This window comes from Ranitomeya variabilis, chromosome 1, assembly GCF_051348905.1.
Source record: "Ranitomeya variabilis isolate aRanVar5 chromosome 1, aRanVar5.hap1, whole genome shotgun sequence".
Classification (NCBI taxonomy): Eukaryota; Metazoa; Chordata; class Amphibia; order Anura; family Dendrobatidae; genus Ranitomeya; species Ranitomeya variabilis.
In genome coordinates this window covers 266,100,046-266,119,503 of record NC_135232.1, presented here as the reverse complement: position 1 = coordinate 266,119,503, position 19,458 = coordinate 266,100,046, and the positions used below count along the sequence as shown (strand labels likewise).

The 19,458-nt window shown below is 46.2% G+C and overlaps 2 protein-coding genes and 1 gene segment (V, D, J or C); all 3 read left to right on the top strand.

Moving 5' to 3' along the window:
- The window catches only part of LOC143814408 (immunoglobulin lambda-1 light chain-like), a 944,139-nt gene that overhangs the window by 860,609 nt on the left and 64,072 nt on the right, over positions 1-19,458 (top strand). The window lies entirely within an intron of this gene.
- LOC143814424 (immunoglobulin lambda variable 5-37-like) overlaps positions 1-19,458 on the top strand; it is a 108,381-nt gene that overhangs the window by 30,641 nt on the left and 58,282 nt on the right.
- The window catches only part of LOC143793623 (immunoglobulin lambda-1 light chain-like), a 57,329-nt gene continuing 46,891 nt past the window's right edge, over positions 9,021-19,458 (top strand). Inside the window, exons 1-2 of the mRNA XM_077280684.1 lie at positions 9,021-9,123; positions 9,511-9,835. Of these exons, the coding sequence (XP_077136799.1) occupies positions 9,021-9,123; positions 9,511-9,835 (428 nt within the window). The remainder of the gene's footprint in view (positions 9,124-9,510; positions 9,836-19,458) is intronic.

Here is a 19,458-nt window from a genome sequence, read left to right as displayed (position 1 = left end):
CCATCCTGGCCCTGTGTCTCCCATCTTTCCCTGTGTCTCCTGTTGTGAACTCTGTTTTTGGGCTCCCTCTTGTGGTCACAAGTGGTACTGTGTGAGTGCTGTCTTTGGGCTCCCTCTGGTGGCTCTTTGTGTCTTTCTGCAGGTCTGAGGCGGATCAGCTGTCTCGTTATCTGTTAGCTGGTTTCCTATTTAGCTCACCTGGACTTTCAGTGTTTGCCTGCTGTCGATGTATTCAGTGCTATCTTGATCCTCCTGAATTCCTTCGCTATCAGTCTCTCCAAGAGAAGCTAAGTTTTCTGTTTGGTTATTTTTTGCTCATTAGTGTTCAATATGTTTCTTGGTTATTTACTTGTCCTTGTCCAGCTTGCTAATATGTGATTTCCTTGCTTGCTGGTAGCTCTAGGGGGCTGAGTTTCTCCCCTCACACCGTTAGTTGGTGTGGGGGTTCTTGTATTCTCAGCGTGGATATTTTGTATAGGGTTTTTTACTGACCGCACAGTTCCCTGCCTGTCTTCTGCTATCTAGTATTAGTGGGCCTCATTTGCTGAATCTGTTTTCATTTCTACGTTTTGTATTTTCCCCTTACCTCACCGTTAATATTTGTTGGGGGCTTACTACGGTATATCTTTGGGGTCATTTCTCTGAGGCAAGTGAGGTCTTACTTTCTCTATAGGGGTAGCAAGTTTCTCAGGCTGCGTCGAGACGTCCAGGAATTTAGGCGCGTTCACCGGCTACCTTCAGTGTGTTTGGTTAGGATCAGGTTTTGCGGTCAGTCCAGTTACCACCTCCCTAGAGCTCATTCTATGTTCAGTAACTTAGCTAGTTCATTCTGTGATCCTCAGCCACTAAGGATCATAACAGTACAGCAGGCCCTAAAGTGTTTAATGCATCGCAGAAGTGGGATAAGAGAAGCCCTGAGTACATTTTTTTTTTCCTCTCCCTTTGCTGCAGTCTGTCCAGCTTCTCTCATCCCCTTAATCTCTGGGTGGCTTTGAGTTCAGCTGCAGACATCGATATTCAGAGTCTGACTTCTAGTGTGGATCATCTTGCTGCAAGGGTGCAAAGCATTCAGGATTTTGTTGTTCACAGTCCTATGTCTGAGCCAAAAGTACCTATTCCTGAGTTGTTTTCTGGAGATAGATCTAGGTTTCTGAATTTTAAGAATAATTATAAATTATTTCTTTCTTTGAGACCTCGTTCCTCTGGTGATTCCGCTCAGCAAGTTAGAATTGTTATCTCCCTGTTACATGGCAACACTCAAGATTGGGCTTTCTCCCTGGCGCCAGGAGATCCTGCATTGCTGAATGTGGATGCGTTTTTTCTGGCGCTTGGTTTGCTTTATGAGGAACCTAATCTTGAGAACCAGGCAGAAAAGGCCTTGCTGGCTCTCTCTCAGGGCCAGGATGAAGCTGAGGTGTATTGTCAAAAATTTCGGAAATGGTCGGTGCTTACTCAATGGAATGAGTGTGCCCTGGCTGCAAATTTCAGAGAAGGTCTTTCTGAAGCCATTAAGAATGTTATGGTGGGGTTCCCCACGCCTGCAAGTCTAAATGACTCAATGGCTTTGGCCATTCAAATTGATCGGCGTTTGCGGGAGCGCAAATCTGCGCACCATCTGGCGGTGTTTTCTGAACAGAGACCTGAGTCTATGCAATGTGACCGAATTCTGACCGGAATTGAGCGGCAAAATCATAGACGTCAAAATGGGTTGTGCTTTTACTGTGGTGATTCAACTCATGTTATCTCAGCATGCTCTAAGCGCGTAAAAAAAATCGCGAAATCTGTCACCGTTGGTACTATACAGCCTAAATTCATTTTGTCTGTTACTTTAATTTGTTCTTTGTCATCCTACTCGGTTATGGCTTTTGTGGATTCAGGTGCTGCCCTGAACCTGATGGATTTGTCGTTTGCCAGGCGCTGTGGTTTTGTTCTGGAGCCTTTAGAATTCCCTATTCCACTGAGGGGAATTGATGCTACACCATTGGCTGAGAATAAGCCTCAGTATTGGACTCAAGTGACCATGTGCATGACTCCTGTACATCAGGAGGTGATTCGCTTTCTTGTGCTGCATAATTTGCATGATGTTGTCGTTTTGGGTCTGCCATGGCTGCAGGCCCATAATCCAGTTCTGGATTGGAAAGCTATGTCTGTTTCAAGTTGGGGTTGCCAGGGGATTCATGGCGATGCTCCTTTGGTGTCAATTGCTTCTTCCACTCCTTCTGAGGTTCCTGAGTTTTTGTCGGACTACCAGGATGTATTTGATGAGCCCAGATCCGGTGCCCTGCCTCCTCACAGGGATTGTGATTGTGCTATAAATTTGATTCCTGGTAGTAAGTTCCCTAAGGGACGACTTTTTAATTTGTCTGTACCAGAACATGCCGCGATGCGGAGTTATATAAAGGAGTCTTTAGAGAAGGGACATATTCGCCCGTCCTCCTCCCCTCTTGGTGCAGGATTCTTTTTTGTGGCCAAAAAGGATGGTTCTCTGAGACCTTGTATAGATTATGGTCTTCTAAATAAAATCACGGTCAAATTTCAGTATCCTTTGCCATTATTATCTGATCTGTTTGCTCGGATTAAGGGGTCCAGTTGGTTCACCAAGATAGATCTTCGTGGTGCGTATAACCTTGTGCGTATTAAGCAGGGGGATGAATGGAAAACAGCATTTAATATGCCCGAAGGCCATTTTGAGTACTTGGTGATGCCTTTTGGACTCTCTAATGCTCCTTCTGTGTTCCAGTCCTTCATGCATGACATCTTCCGAGAATATCTGGATAAATTTATGATTGTGTATCTGGATGACATTTTGGTCTTTTCTGAGGACTGGGAGTCCCATGTGAAGCAGGTCAGGATGGTATTTCAGGTCCTGCGTGCTAATGCCTTATTTGTGAAGGGCTCAAAATGTCTCTTCGGAGTACAGAAGGTTTCCTTTTTGGGTTTTATTTTTTCTCCTTCTACTATTGAGATGGACCCAGTCAAGGTCCAGGCTATTCATGACTGGACTCAGCCTACATCTGTTAAAAGTCTTCAGAAGTTCTTGGGTTTTGCTAATTTTTACCGTCGCTTCATTGCTAATTTTTCTGGCGTGGTTAAACCCTTGACGGATTTGACCAAGAAGGGTTCTGATGTGACTAATTGGTCTCCTGCGGCCGTGGAAGCCTTTCGGGAGCTGAAGCGCCGGTTTTCTTCGGCTCCAGTTTTGTGTCAGCCTGATGTCTCTCTTCCTTTTCAGGTCGAGGTTGATGCTTCTGAGATTGGAGCAGGGGCTGTTTTGTCGCAGAGAAGCTCTGATTGCTCTGTGATGAAACCTTGTGCTTTCTTTTCAAGAAAGTTTTCGCCTGCCGAGCGGAATTATGATGTTGGTAATCGGGAGTTGTTGGCTATGAAGTGGGCATTTGAGGAGTGGCGACATTGGCTCGAGGGAGCTAAGCATCGTGTGGTGGTCTTGACTGATCTCAAAAATCTGATTTATCTCGAGTCTGCCAAGCGGCTGAATCCTAGACAGGCTCGTTGGTCGTTGTTTTTCTCCCGTTTCGATTTCGTGGTCTCGTACCTGCCTGGTTCGAAGAACGTGAAGGCTGATGCTCTTTCTAGGAGTTTTGTGCCTGACTCTCCGGGAGTTTCAGAGCCGGCTGGTATCCTCAGAGAGGGAGTGATTTTGTCTGCCATTTCCCCAGATTTGCGACGAGTGCTGCAGAAATTTCAGGCGGATAGACCTGACCGTTGCCCACCAGAGAGACTGTTTGTCCCAGATAGATGGACCAGCAGAGTTATTTCCGAGGTTCATTCTTCGGTGTTGGCAGGCCATCCTGGGATTTTTGGTACCAGAGATTTGGTGGCTAGGTCCTTCTGGTGGCCTTCCTTGTTGCGGGATGTGCGTTCCTTTGTGCAGTCCTGTGGGATTTGTGCTCGGGCTAAGCCTTGCTGTTCTCGTGCCAGCGGTTTGCTTTTGCCTTTGCCTGTCCCGAAGAGGCCTTGGACGCACATTTCCATGGATTTTATTTTGGATCTTCCAGTCTCTCAGAGAATGTCTGTCATCTGGGTGGTGTGAGATCGTTTTTCCAAAATGGTCCATTTGGTGCCCTTGCCTAAGTTGCCTTCCTCCTCCAATTTGGTTCCTCTATTTTTTCAGAATGTGGTTCGCTTGCATGGCATCCCTGAAAATATTGTGTCTGACAGAGGATCCCAGTTTGTGTCCAGATTTTGGCGGATCTTTTGTGCTAAGATGGGCATCGATTTGTCTTTTTCGTTGGCCTTCCATCCTCAGACGAATGGCCGAACCGAGCGAACTAATCAGACCTTGGAAACTTATTTAAGATGTTTTGTTTCTGCTGATCAGGATGATTGGGTGACTTTTTTGCCATTGGCCGAGTTTGCCCTTAATAATCGGGCTAGTTCTGCTACTTTGGTTTCGCCTTTTTTCTGCAATTCTGGTTTCCATCCTCGTTTTTCCTCGGGTCAGGTTGAGCCTTCTGACTGTCCTGGGGTGGATTCTGTGGTGGATAGGTTGCAGCAGATTTGGAACCATGTGGTGGACAATTTGAAGTTGTCACAGGAGAAGGCTCAGCGCTTTGCCAACCGCCGTCGCGGTGTGGGTCCCCGACTTCGTGTTGGGGATTTGGTATGGCTGTCTTCTCGGTATGTTCCTATGAAGGTCTCCTCTCCTAAGTTCAAGCCTCGCTTCATCGGTCCTTATAAGATTTTGGAAATCCTTAACCCGGTGTCATTTCGTTTGGACCTCCCAGCGTCGTTTGCCATTCATAACGTGTTCCATAGGTCTTTGTTGCGGAGGTATGTGGTGCCTGTGGTGCCTGTGGTTCCTTCTGTTGAGCCCCCTGCCCCGGTGCTGGCTGAGGGCGAATTGGAGTACGTGGTGGAGAAGATCTTGGATTCTCGTATTTCTAGACGGAGGCTTCAGTATTTGGTTAAGTGGAAGGGCTATGGTCAGGAGGATAATTCCTGGGTTGTCGCCTCTGATGTTCATGCGGCCGATTTGGTTCATGCCTTCCATGTGGCTCATCCTGATCGCCCTGGGGGTTTTGATGAGGGTTCGGTGACCCCTCCTCAAGGGGGCGTACTGTTGTGAATTTTTGGGCTCCCTCTTGTGGTCACAAGTGGTACTGTGTGAGTGCTGTCTTTGGGATCCCTCTGGTGGCTCTTTGTGTCTTTCTGCAGGTCTGAGGCGGATCAGCTGTCTCGTTTTCCTATTTAGCTCACCTGGACTTTCAGTGTTTGCCTGCTGTCGATGTATTCAGTGCTATCTTGATCCTCCTGAATTCCTTCGCTATCAGTCTCTCCAAGAGAAGCTAAGTTTTCTGTTTGGTTATTTTTTGCTCATTAGTGTTCAATATGTTTCTTGGTTATTTACTAGTCCTTGTCCAGCTTGCTAATATGTGATTTCCTTGCTTGCTGGTAGCTCTAGGGGGCTGAGTTTCTCCCCTCACACCGTTAGTTGGTGTGGGGGTTCTTGTATTCTCAGCGTGGATATTTTGTATAGGGTTTTTTACTGACCGCACAGTTCCCTGCCTGTCTTCTGCTATCTAGTATTAGTGGGCCTCATTTGCTGAATCTGTTTTCATTTCTACGTTTTGTATTTTCCCCTTACCTCACCGTTAATATTTGTTGGGGGCTTACTATATCTTTGGGGTCATTTTTCTGAGGCAAGTGAGGTCTTACTTTCTCTATAGGGGTAGCAAGTTTCTCAGGCTGCGTCGAGATGTCCAGGAATTTAGGCACGTTCACCGGCTACCTTCAGTGTGTTTGGTTAGGATCAGGTTTTGCGGTCAGTCCAGTTACCACCTCCCTAGAGCTCGTTCTATGTTCAGTAACTTAGCTAGTTCATTCTGTGATCCTCAGCCACTAAGGATCATAACAGTCTCCCATCCCACCTCCTGTGCCTCCCATCCTGCCTCGTGTCTCCCATCCTGCCCCCTGTGTCTCCCATCCTGCCCTATGTCTCCATTCTTCCCCGTGTCTCCATTCTGCCCCCTGTGTCTCCATATTTCCCTGTGTCTCCATATTTCCCCATGTCTCCATACTTCCCCCTGGGTCTCCATTGTTCCCCCATGTCTCCCATCATGCCCCCTGTGTCTTCATTTTTCCCCATGTCTCCATATTTCCCTATGTCTCTATATTTCTGTTACTCCATAATTCCCCGTGTCTACATACTTCCCCCTGTGTTTCCATTGTTCCCCCTGTGTCTCAAATTCTGCCCCCGTGTCTCCCATTCTGTCCCCTGTGTCTCCATATTTCCCCATGTCTCCATACTTCCCCCTGTATGTCCTTTGTTCCCCCATGTCTCCCATTCTACCCTCTGTGTCTCCATATTTCCCCATGTCTCCATATTTACCCTTGTCTCCATACTTCCCCGTGTCTCCATTGTTCCACCGTGTCTCCCATTCTGCCCCATGTCTCCATATTTCCCTGTGTCTCCATATTTCTCCCTGTATGTCCATTGTTCCCCTGTGTCTCCCATCCTGCCCCGTGTCTCCCATCCTGCCCCCATGTCTCCATTCTTTCCCGTGTCTCCATTCTTCCCCCTGTATCTCCATTCTTCACCCTGTATCTACATTCCTCCCCGTGTCTACATTCTGCCCCCTGTATCTCCATATTTCTTCGTGTCTCCATATTTCCCTGTGTATCCATATTTCTCCATGTTTCCATACTTCCCCCTGTGTCTCCATTGTTCCCCCCGTGTCTCCCATCATGCCCCCTGTGTCTTCTTATTTCCCTGTGTCTCCATATTTCCCTATGTCTCTATATTTCTCTGTTTCTCCATACTTCCCCGTGTCTACTTCCCCGTGTCTGCATACTTCCCCCTGTGTCTCCATACTTCCCCTTGTTTCCATTGTTCCCCCTGTGTCTCAAATCCTGCTCCCGTGTCTCCCATTCTGCCCCCTGTGTCTCCATATTTCCCTGTGTCTCCACATTTCCCCGTGTCTCCATACTTCCCCCTGTATGTCCATTGTTCCCCCATGTCTCCCATTCTGCCCTCTGTGTCTCCATATTTCTCCATGTCTCCATACTTCCCCGTGTCTCCATACTTCCCCGTGTCTCCATACTTCACCGTGTCTCCATTGTTCCCCGTGTCTCCCATTCTGCCCCATGTCTCCATATTTTCCAGTGTCTCCATATTTCCCCATGTCTTCATACTTCCCCTGTATGTCCATTGTTCCCCTGTCTCCCATCCTGCCTCGTGTCTCCCATCCTGCCCCCCGTGTCTCCCATCGTGCCCCATGTCTCCATTCTTCCCCGTGTCTCCATTCTTCCCCCTGTATCTACATTCTTCCCCCTGTGTCTCCATTCTTCCCCGTATCTACATTCTGCCCCGTGTCTCCATATTTCCCCGTGTCTCCATATTTCCCTGTATATCCATATTTCCCTATGTCTCCATACTTCCCCGTGTCTCCATTGTTCCCCCCGTGTCTCCCCTCCTGCCCCCAGTGTCTTCTTATTTCCCCATGTCTCCATATTTCCCTATGTCTTTATATTTCTGTTTCTCCATACTTCCTCGTGTCTCCATACTTCTCCTTGTCTCCATTGGTCCCCCATGTCTCCCATCCTGCCCCCATGTCTCCCATCCTGACCCCGTGTCTCCCATTCTGCCTCCTGTGTCTCCATATTTCCCCCTGTCTCCATACTTTCCCCTGTGTCTCCATACTTCCCCCTGTGTCTCCATACTTCCCCCTGTGTCTCCATACTTCCCCTTGTATGTTCATTGTTCCCCCGTGTCTCCCATTCTGCCCCCTGTGTGTCCCATTCGGCCCCCTGTGTGTCCCATTCTGCCCCCTGTGTGTCCTATTCTGCCCCGGGCTTGCCGCTTTCATTAAAAATAAAAAAATCTTTCTTCTTACCGGGCCACGCTCCTGTGGCAAAGTTCCCTCAGCGCAGTCCAGGCGCGCACTCGCCGGTGAATGACAATGACGTCATACGCTGGCAATGTGCGCACTGACGTCCGCTGCCAGCCTCCGATTGGCTGGCAGCTTTTAAATATTGCCATGCGGGCCCGCACAGCAATAGTTTAACTGAACCTGTGTCTCGGATGCAGGTTCAGTTACCGCAGCGGCAGAATCCTGCCGCTGGGGCCTGATGACCAGAAGAGAGAGAGCCCGATGCGGACTCCCTCGGGTCATCGGGCCCCATACGCCAGTCAGGGCAGTAATGCCCTGATGGCGGCCCTGTCCACACAAGTGTGGAGAAGATGAAGAACTTATTTTCTCGATCTTCTCCAATGTCTGTGTCTGGGGTTGACATCTGAGTGCAGTCTGATGTTTCACACTCACCCATAGATTTGTATGGGTGTGCATGGTCTGAATATTGGAGTCACTCACATAATGCTGAGATTGTTTTCTCATGCTGAATCAGTGTTTGAAAATAATCGCAGATCTACCCTGCCCCATAGTACAATATTAGGCAGAGTGCTATCCAATAAAACATGGGATATCACTTGGCTGTGTTATATGGCAGTGTGAGTGAACCCTTAAAGGGATAATCGCCCAGCTATGCTGGGTGGATTTGGTCACTTATTATTATTTGGTTATTTATATGCTTGGTGTTATGTATATGGTCTATTTCTTTGTTTATTAATATTTATTTATTGGTATTTTTTAATAAATCATGATGGGCTATTTTTAAGTCTATTGTACTTCTATTGAGTCTCCAAGTCTTATTTATTTAATTTATAGTTAGCAATGGATCTTGTGCTACCATGCTACCTGCTAAAGTAAGTAAACGTGGCTAAAAACATATAAAAACATTAGATATATGCATTGATTTTGGCATGATGGTTGACAATCTAACATGCATGGGCGTCTCCTGATATCAGATGTAATGTTCGGGTAATGAGGAACTGCTATTTTGGGTTCTGGCAGTGTCTTATTCCTTCTAACTCTTAAATAAATATACATTTTCAGTCTGACAGTATGTTTGAGTTAGGAATATGATCATTCAGTTGACAGTGTAGCATTTGCATACTGGTGTGAAGGACATTTGCATTATGAATGATAGATAAGTTGATCAGGATGGGTTCCCCTCAGGATACTTTTACAGCTTTACCAGAATTTCTCATGTTCCTCACCATGCTCTGGGCTCCAACCTTTCTATTGCTGGTGACACATATCTCTTGTAAGGGTAACATACACAGATACTAGAATAAGTAAATTTATTTATTTTTTTCTACTCACTATAGCGCCATTAATTCCATAGCGCTTTACAGACATTATTGGTGCTGTCCCCATTGGGGCTCACAATCTAGATTCCCTATCAGTATGTCTTTAAACTGTGGGAGGAAACCGGAGAACCCAGAGGAAAATCACGTAAACATACAAATTCCTTGAAGATTTTGTCCTTAGTGGGATTTGAACCCAGGACCCCAGCACTGCAAGGCTAACCACTGAGCTACCGTGCTGCCCTTGAGTCAGGTGTACTGATAACTATGGTTACATAATCACTGTTAGCACTACTCACTTATTTCACGTATTCTTCCTTTTGTCATTACATCTTGTTCTACAGATGGAGCTTTTCAACCTGTCCTTGTCCAGACGCCTTCTCAGGAGGTTGCAGTTGGTGGACAAACTGAGATTCCTTGCACTTTGAGCACTGGGAAAAATTTTGACATCTACAGAGTCATCTGGCTGCAGCAGAAGAATGATGTTATGAGAATGGTGTACCACTTTAGAACTGGTGACACACAAGGCAGAGGACCAGGGATTCCCGAGCGCTTCTCAGTGACCGATGACGTACCCAACAGACGCTGGCATTTGGTGATCTCTCGTGTGCAACCTGAAGATGATGCAGATTATTATTGCACTGCATACTTTGATCAGATTTATGGGTAACACAGTGGATTATTTGAATTTCACACAAAACAACTTTCCTCTTCTTACACATTAAACAGGAAATGAACAACTGCAACACACCAGCAAACATTATGCCAAGCATGAGAATCAGAAGTCAGCAATATCTGCTGCTTCATAACAAAAATACCAGGGAAATGTCACTGGTTTTAGATAAAGGAATTCCAGAAAAAAAAGGCAGAAGTATTTAGGAGTAAATATAAGTATTTGAAATTAAAACACAAGATACCATGTAAGCTTCTCCAGAATGCAGGGCATTCCAATCATTTTTGCTATTCCCCTGACTGCTGTGTCCCGATATAGGGGATTAATATTTGTCTTCCCATTTCCTGTTCTCCTCCCTCTTCTTAATGATTCCTGCTCTCTGACAACCCCCACATTTGTTCCCCTTTATAAGTGTAAAACCCTTCCTTTTCTGGTCTTTCTTCACGGCCTGGACCTGGAGGATTTTGTCTGCTGGTGAGAGACTTCTTCTATAGCCAATGAACTAGCGGAAGTGATAAGGCAAAGGATGAGGAGGGTGGATGACTCAAGGCTCACATGCATCCTACTGAGGCTTGAGCATCATCCCCCAGGGCTGACGGCCAGCACGGCGAATCCGCCTGCTGTAACACTTGAGTCCCTGCACTGTAATGTCACAAGTCATACACGCAAGAGTGCACTCACTTTTGACTTAACCACCCCACTTGCCGGCAGTTAATTCCAGTGGCTGCTGCACCCCTTCCCTGTTCTAGGGGTAACGCAGCACCATCATCTTATGTTAATATCCCCCCTCTCCTGACACTCTATAGCACAGTCTCAAGTATGGGAGGTCAGGCCAGCTGAAACTCTTCCTCCGAGGAATCTGCTGCCTTATTACAACCTTCTGCAGCCCTTCTCTCCCATAGGCCACCTACAGTCAGTCTCCACTAATGTCCCCCTCCTACACAGTCAGTTATTGAAAGTGCACATGCAATTACTAAAAGTACATCCCGGAAACCCAGGAGGACTCATAGCAAGCATAGCAGACATTCTTTGCGCCACTCCAGATCTTCCAGAAGGAGCCTTCATTCCAGATCTTTACGTTCACACTCACCGTTGTACACAAAAGAGTTGTCAGATATATTAGTGAGTCCACATAGGCATTCACGCCATAGGTTCAGACGTCATCGCAGATCTCCCAGAGTTTCTCCAGTTCATTCCCGCTACGATGGCGTTTTTACCACTACCCAGACGGTTCTGGTTCATCCTGTTCCATTGGTTCCACAAGGTAAGGGTGAGTACCAACATTCAAGTGCTTGGAGAGAGAGTGCAGGAATAATCTTATCTCTTAAAACTATTGTGGATGAGCTTAAAGTTAACCTGTCACCCCCCCAACCCCCCCCCCCCCCCCCCGGCGTTTTTAACTAAAAGAGCCACCTTTGGCAGCACTAATGCTGCAATCTGTCAAGGTGGCTCTTTTATTTGGGGTCCCTTCCAACGCTGAAATATTTGTTTTTTAATTTGCCCGCCATACCTGTAGTCTGTCCAGGGGCATGTCTTTTCTCCCTGGACTCAAACGCCTCCCAGCCATCACTCGGCCCCTCTGTGCCCCGGGCGCCAGCTCCTGTGCCTTCATTAACGTCCCCGGCGCCTGCGCTGTAAGTTCCTTTTTCAGGCAGGCGCAGTTTGCGCTGCCCTTCAACTCACATCACATGGTGGGAACTTACAGCGCAGGCGCTGGAGACGTTAATGAAGGTTCAGGAGGCGGCGCCCGGAGGGGCCAAGTGATGGCTGGGAGGCATTTGTGTCCTGGGGGCATGTCTTTTCCCCCCGGACACAGACTACAGGTATGGCGGGCAAATTAAAAAAAACGAATATTACAGCGCTGGAAGGGACCCCAAATAAAAGAGCTACATTTACAGAGGCCCCAATGCAGCAGTTAAGTGCCCCTGCCCTTCCACAAAATTACCAACAAAACCCCTCAGCATACCGGAGCATAAAATCAATGTTTTATCAACAGGAGATTATCACTGGAGAATTAGTGAACTTGCTGCCATGCAGTCCTCCATGTTTGTGAGCTCTGTATAACCCCGCCCCTCATCCACTGATTGGCAGCTTTTTGTCTGTATACAGAGCACATAGAAAACAGCCAATCAGTGATGTGGGTGGGGTTGTACAGAGCTCAGCATTTAGAGAACTGGTAGATGTATAGCAGATAAAATACTGATTTTATAAAAAAAAAACTAAGCAAGCAGCTCAGTAAGTGATACACTTCAGGAATTAGGTTTTCTTTTTACATCAAGCTGCACTCAGATGGGGTAGCAAAACCCTGCTGACAGATTTTCTTAACCCCTTTTACCACCTTTGGTTTTTCTATTATTTTGTTTTCTTTTGTTTGCTTCCCTTCTTCCTAGAACCATAACTTTTTTATTTTTCCATCAATATGGCCATGTGAGGGCTTGTTTTTTGCGGGACGAGTTGTACTTTTGAACAACACTATTGATTTTTCCATATAGTGAACTGGACAACAGGGCTTACTATAAATAACATTTATAAAAAATAACTTTAATTAAGTATAAATAAAAAAAATTACCCAAAAGAGTGAATAAAGTGCAAAGGGGCAAAAAGTGTAAGGCCGGAGTCACACTCAGCGTATGAAAAAAAAAACGGTCTGATTTTGACGGCCGAGAATCGCACCAATGTTCTCCGTATGGTGATCTGTGTGTAATCTGTTTGCAATGCGATGATGCAATTTCCTCGCATCTATGTATCTGTATGACATCCGTTTGCAATCTGTATGCAATGCGATTTTAACATGAGCTTTACATACAGCAGTTTTCTGTATGTAAAAACTCATGTTAAAATCGCATTGTAATATACATTGTTTTAAAGCCAAATATTCTTCAAAACATATATATATATATATATATATATATATATATATATGTATATACCGTATTTTTCGGATTATAAGACGCTCCGGATTATAAGACGCACCCCAAATTTTGAGGAGAAAAATAAGAAAAAAATATTTTTTAATAAATTGGTGGTACTTCTTATAATCCTTGCATCTTATTGCTTACCGGGGGTGGTGGCTGCAGTGAAGCGGGGTCCCAGGGTCGCTGCTGGAGGAGGCAGGAGTGGGGTGATGCTCTAGGCCACAGGCAGGGATGAGTGGGGGCTCCGATGTGTGGCGCCCTGCTGCGGGGATCTTGTGCTGCTGCGGGGTTCTTGTGCAGCTGCTGGGTGTCTCTGGGTGCCCAGCTGTGCTGCGTGGGTGTCTGGTGGTGCCCGGGGCTCTGCCGTCATTTTGCGACAGGCCAGAGCCCCGGCACTTCCAGGGTTCCACGTGCGCTGGTCTCCGGAAATATGGCCCCTGTCGGGGGCGTTGCATGAGCTGATGGTGATCTCGAGATCAAGATTTTGAGAGATGAGATTTCAGCGCTGACATTTAACATGTTAACAGCAATGAGTGAATTGCAAAAGTGTGGAATAGCACTTTTCTTGCAATTTCACCATACTGGGAATTTTTTTCCCATTTTCCAGTACATTATATAGTAAAATCAATGGTGTAGTTCAAAAGTACAACTTGTCTCGCAAAGAACAAGCCCTCAGATAGCCATATTGATGTAAAAATAAAACATTATGGCTTTGGGAGGAAGGGGAGCAAAAAATGAAAACGCTAATACAGAAAATCCCAAGGTGGTGAAGGTTAAACGGTTAATAATTAATCAATGTGTCATTTTTTTGTGTGTGCTCATTCTCATGGATATTGATATATTGATATGTCTTGAAAACCGATAATAAAAAAATAATATTAACTTTATCAATTATTTCTGCTGGCAATGTCATATAGTATGACTTACCAGAATGATGAGATATCAGCTGATTTCTATAATATAATTCAGGCTGTGGCCATATAGCTGTCAGGTTATTCCTGCCCACATGCTGCAACCTCCTATCAGATCTGATCACATTTACATCATATTCTTATTATTCAGTCACTTCCCTTTATAATAAGCAGTGGATGTACAATACAAAATACAAAACAAAGATCTCTGTGCTCACAAGCAACATGTCCTGGGCAGCGTTATTCTTCACAGCAGTCTTTTTCTGCACTTGTAAGACATGACGAGCTGGATGATAATTGTTTTATTGATGTGTGCAGAAATCTATTCATGTCACATTTTTCTTCCATTTCAGATTGTGCTGCTCAGTTCACTGTGACGCAGTCAACATCTAAATCTGTTTCCACTGGGGACTCAGTCACCATCTCCTGTACAGTTAGTGGATTTAGTATAAGTGATCGCACGGTGTCCTGGTATCAGCAGAAGGAAGGGAACCGTCCTCGATATCTTCTGTCGTATCAAAGTGACAGCAAGAAACACCAAGGAGCGGGAGTCCCTGACCGGTTTTCCGGGTCTAAAGACAACTCAAAAAACACTGGTTATTTAACCATTAAGCAATCTATGCTAGATGATGAAGCACATTATTATTGTGGTGTGTGGCACCCTACTATAAGTTGGCTGCACACTGTGACAAAGTTATGAGGAACTAGGACATATTGGGGCATGTATAAAAAGTATGTTTCTGTTGATAGTTCTTTGCTATAAAAATGGTTCAATACTTGTTGGACTTGCCTTAAAGAAGCACTCCCAACAAAAAAAAAACCTAAACCATTCTAAATATGTGTGTAGTGCAGTGTAGGTGCATTATTGTACAATTGATCGCCATGTTCCCCCATTTACAGCACTCCGCTGGGCTTCTTCTCACTCACGTGACTTCCATTTTGATTCGCCAGATCATGCAGGGGTTTACAGGTGAACTGTGAGTAGCTTTTACACTACAAGCCTAAGGAGTGTTAGAACAAAGCTCCATAGGCTGGCATTGTAAAAGTGGCATAAATCTGTGTGATCTGTCAAGTCGGAATTGAAGTCGTGTGAGGTAAAAGAGGACTGGAACGGCACTGGAAAATGGGAAAGATGGCGACCAGTAAGTGTTTTTGTTGGGATTGCTGTAAAAAGATACCACAATATAAAATCTTTCTTTCAATATAAAGAACTATGAAAACTAGAAAAATTTATGTCAAATAATCTGGCTTATTAACCCCTTAATGCCCCATGATGGATATATCAGTCACTGAGCTAGTCGAGGTGTATAGATTAAACACAGAAGCTGAACCAACTCCACATGCAGCAGATGGCACCTAAATTAAATAGCCACTTACTGCTGTTAAGCATTTAGATGACACTGTCAGTCTCTGACAGCAGCAATCTAAGGGCATGGTTCCTTTTGTTTGCACCAGTCTCCATCCTCCCCTTGACACTATTGCAGGTATGGTTTACCATGACAGCCAGGGACCTGCTGAAGGCCCCTGTCACTGCCATCTTGGTACTCAGCCAAGGTCAAAGCTACATAAGAGACCACGATTTTCACTATATGCTGCTGTAAGATGAAGGGCCAAAGCCGTATTCGTGGCTGAGATTAATTGTTCACACAAGCTCTGGCCTCCCATTACATGTAAACACTGTCCCTTCTGCAGCATACCTTTTTCTTCACTCTCTGCACCATCTGGGTCCCATCGGGCTGGCTGTGGTTCCGCTGCTTCCGTTGAACAACAAGAGACAGAGTCTTTTGCTAACTTAAAACATAAAACTTTACTATTACATTTTCTCAGCACATTCCAGTCAGTTACAGCATTAGCATCAGGTTCCACACAATTCGCATTCTTTGCTTTCCCTACGCTTTCCTCTACATCCTGCAGTACATTACGGGGACCTACCGCCTCTTGTGATAATGTAGCTTCCTCCCTGTGCGAGCTCAATACACCTGAGTGTTTCTCTGTCCATTTCGCCCCAGTACAACAGGCATCAGACCAAGCAATAAGTGGCCACATGGTGAGCAACCTGTGTCCCTGTACTGATTTAGGACCACTTCTTGACTCCTGTTCTGAACCCTGGAAAGCGCTGCAATCTCAGCTGTTCCCTCTGTTCGTCCAGACCATATATGGCTGGGCACTTCACTTAACATTACGGGGCTGTCCTAGTGCTGCCCCAGGCATTAAGCCCCACAGGACTATCTGGGCACTGCGGCCCCCCTGAGCTGTTCAGCTCCCAGGCTCTAACTCACTCTAAAACAGGAAGATGGAGCGCCCTCAGACGCAGGGCCGCGGGGTACTCGGTACCGGGCCTCTCTGTCTCAGTTCTGGGGTTGTCACGGTGGCTAGACTCGGTCCGTGACCCTGCTAAGGGGCGTCCAATTAAAGGTGTAGGTGGTGGTGCGTGGTGCAGATCGCGGTGAATAATGAGGACACAGGGTTGCAGCAGTCTCTTTACCTCTTTACTGAAGGCTTTAGGGTCCGCAATCTGGAGTACTGTTAACAGAGCTGGCTGAGACCGGCCGGTCCGAAGGCACATCCAGAGTTCCCTTTGCAGGTGGAAATCAGTGTCTACCTTCTAGCGCCTCTGTGTGTTGTAGTACTTCCCTGCTGAGCACCACGGGATAGTCCTCACAACTGTCGTATATATTTCTGGTCTTTCTCTCTCTCTTTCTCTCCGTCCCCCAGATGATATGGATGGGACGCACCCGTATGACGGGGTAGGCCTGGAGCTATTTTATAGGGATCCTAGGGACGCCCCTCTCCCACAGTTTGCCTCCGTTATCTTCGTTAGGTGTAATGATGAGACAGCCAACCTATGGTTAACTGTCCGGCTGTGGTCTAAAGTAATGCGTGGAGTCTCTTACTTTCTCGGCGTTCCGGGCCACCGGCTACGCGCCTCAGAAGGATGTTGCTGATCTTGGGGCACGACTCCTTCTGGTATTGTCTCCTTTTTGCTGTATTTCCTTTCCTCACTCCTCGACAATACACCTCGCTTCTTGTCCTTTCTTAGGAGTCTGCCGCTGTAAGGCACAGGCACAACTCCGTAACGATCTTGTCTCTTTCCAGGACGCTGCCAGGATCCCACCCCTGACAGGTCCTCTCTCTAGCTCTTCCCAGCTATGTTCTCCCTGACTTCCTGTCCGACCCCCAGTTTTACCAGAGCGTGAGGAGTGGCCTACTAGATAGAACCACTCCCCCTGGTGGCCGGAGTGTGAGGTGCAGTGTGTGTGTGTTGCCTGGTCAGGTGAACTCCTTTAGTGCAATCAGACGTAACATCACTCCCCTTAGTGGCAGAGCGACATCACTGCAACGACCAGGACTCTGGGGCGCTGCAAAGACACTATACTTATCAAAGACAGCCCCTTCTACCAAGCTAAGTACAAAGTGGAGCCCCATCTAGTGTCCTACGATAGGTTCTACACTTGCCCTACATTACAAAAAATTATCCAGCAGCATAATACATTTACATTTAAAGGGGTTTACTCAATTAAAGGGATAGAAATGCTACACCTCCTACACTGCCATACCATGGTACTACAGTATATAGTAAGTTCAAATCCTCTCAGGTTAAAAAAAGAGTAAAAATGAAAGCATAGTTGGTTCAAAATAGAAAAAAAAAATATAAATTATATATATTAACCCATACAGTAAATAACATTTAGAGGAAAATTGTGAAGTGATAGTGCAGCGCCCCAGAGTCCTGGTCGTTGCAGTACTGTGGCTCCGCCACTATGGGGAGCTGCGGTGCGTCCGATGGCACTGAAGGAGTTCATCTGATCAGGTATCACAGACACCAATACATTTCACAGCTGGGCCTCCGGGGGGAGCTAAGGGTGCTATTCATTAGGCCACTCCCCACCATAGTGGGTAAACTGGGGGTCAGGCAGGAAGTTAGATCAGAAAGTTGACTGGATTGGACGAAGCAACACCTGGTGGCAGAGGGTGTTGTGGAGGAAGAGACAGTAGGGTCTCTGTCAGGGGTGGGATCCTGACAGAGGCTTGGCATTGAAAAGAACGTAACGGGTCCGCGCCAGCTCCGGGAAGCGGCGGGACCCAAGAAAGGATTAGAAGCGAGATAGATTGTGCTGAGTGAGAAACGGGATCACGCAAAGGAGAAATACCAGTAGGAGTCGTGCTGTAAGACCGAAGCAACATCCTACTGAGGCGCACTACCGGTGGCCGGAACGCCGAGGGAGTAGAATAACATTCAGCTTCAAGCAATACTCCAAACAGCGGCAGGGCAGTCAGTCTCAGGCGGGCTGTCTAACTCAAATCACCTATGAAGTCTTGGGAGGCAATTGCGGGAGAGGGGCGTCTCTAGGGTCCCGGAAGAACTCCAGGCCTACCCGTCAAACGGGTGCTGTTCCTACCCGAACCTCAGGGAGGGACGGAGGATTAGCAGAACATCATCTAGTCGAGTTGTGAGGGAACATCAGAAACAGACACAACAGTTGTGGGGTACTTTCCGTAAGCACAGCAGGGAAGGACTACAACACATAGCGCTAGGGGGAAGGCACAGATTTCCTCCTGTGAAGAGAACTCTGGAAGTGTCATTGGACCGGCCGGACTTGCGTAGCCTGGTGAGCCGTATTCTGGATTGAGGACTCAGAGATCTTCAGTAAAGAGGTAAAGAGACTGCAACCTGGTGTCCTCGTTATTTACCGCGATCTGCACCTCACAACTGCACCGTTACAACACCACTTATTGCACCGGACGTCCCCCACTGACAGACAGGGCCACGGACCGGGTCTAGCCACCGTGACAACCCCAGGACTGAGACCCAGAGGCCCGGCTCCGGGTACCCCTCGGCCCTGCGGCGGTGTGGGGGCGCTCCAATAGAATTCCGTTTTTGGGGTGCAACACGCTTCCTTAAAAAATGCAATGGCAAGCGATTAAACATAGTTAGTATCACTATGTTTGGTCTTCCAAAATATTAAATTATTTAAAACATATGTGAAAGAAGAAGAAAGCTGCACACGAAACACGCATCAGAGGTGTTCTCTTGGCTTGAATTCCACGCAGGTTGTTTCCTTCTCTGACCTTCTGACCTTACTTTTACCACTCATTCCATTCAGCACTTTATCGTTAGTCACTTTATCGGCATCGTCATGGTCATGGTTAATATTGGACTATTATAGGGTTTTTCCACAGTTTATCTTCCTGTGACACTTGGCTCATCATTTTCATGCAACGACCTGTCCATATTGTGTCCATGTCAGATTATTGTAGGATTTTTCCACAGTTTACCCTTTTATGACACTATCATTTGGTTCTTCTCTTACTGAAGAATCTTCAACATTGTATTCATTGTGATATATATATAATGATTTAGACAGATATATTTTCTCTTTTGGGCTTAATCGTAATTATTACCACCTTGTCGAGGGCTCCCTGTGTGGTCTAAAGCCTCTGTTTGACATCCTCCTTTTATTTGTTATTTATTCAAAGTTTTTATTCTCATTTTTCTCAGTAAAGATTTACTCAATTTTACTCTGGCTGTTATACTCCTGATATCTTTATAAGTTTCTGCTCTTTTCATGAGAGCCTGTCTAATGTATGGTCAAACATAGGTATTTATTTAAATTGTGATTCCTTTTATTCACCTGCACCATCGTCCCCTTGACACTATCACAGGTATGGCACCTGTCACTGCCATCTTCATACTCAGCCATAGTCTAAGGTCCTTAGGAGACTGAGATTTTCAATATAATTTGTGATACAATGGTACTATAGTGTATAGTAATGTCAAGCTCTCTGAGTTAA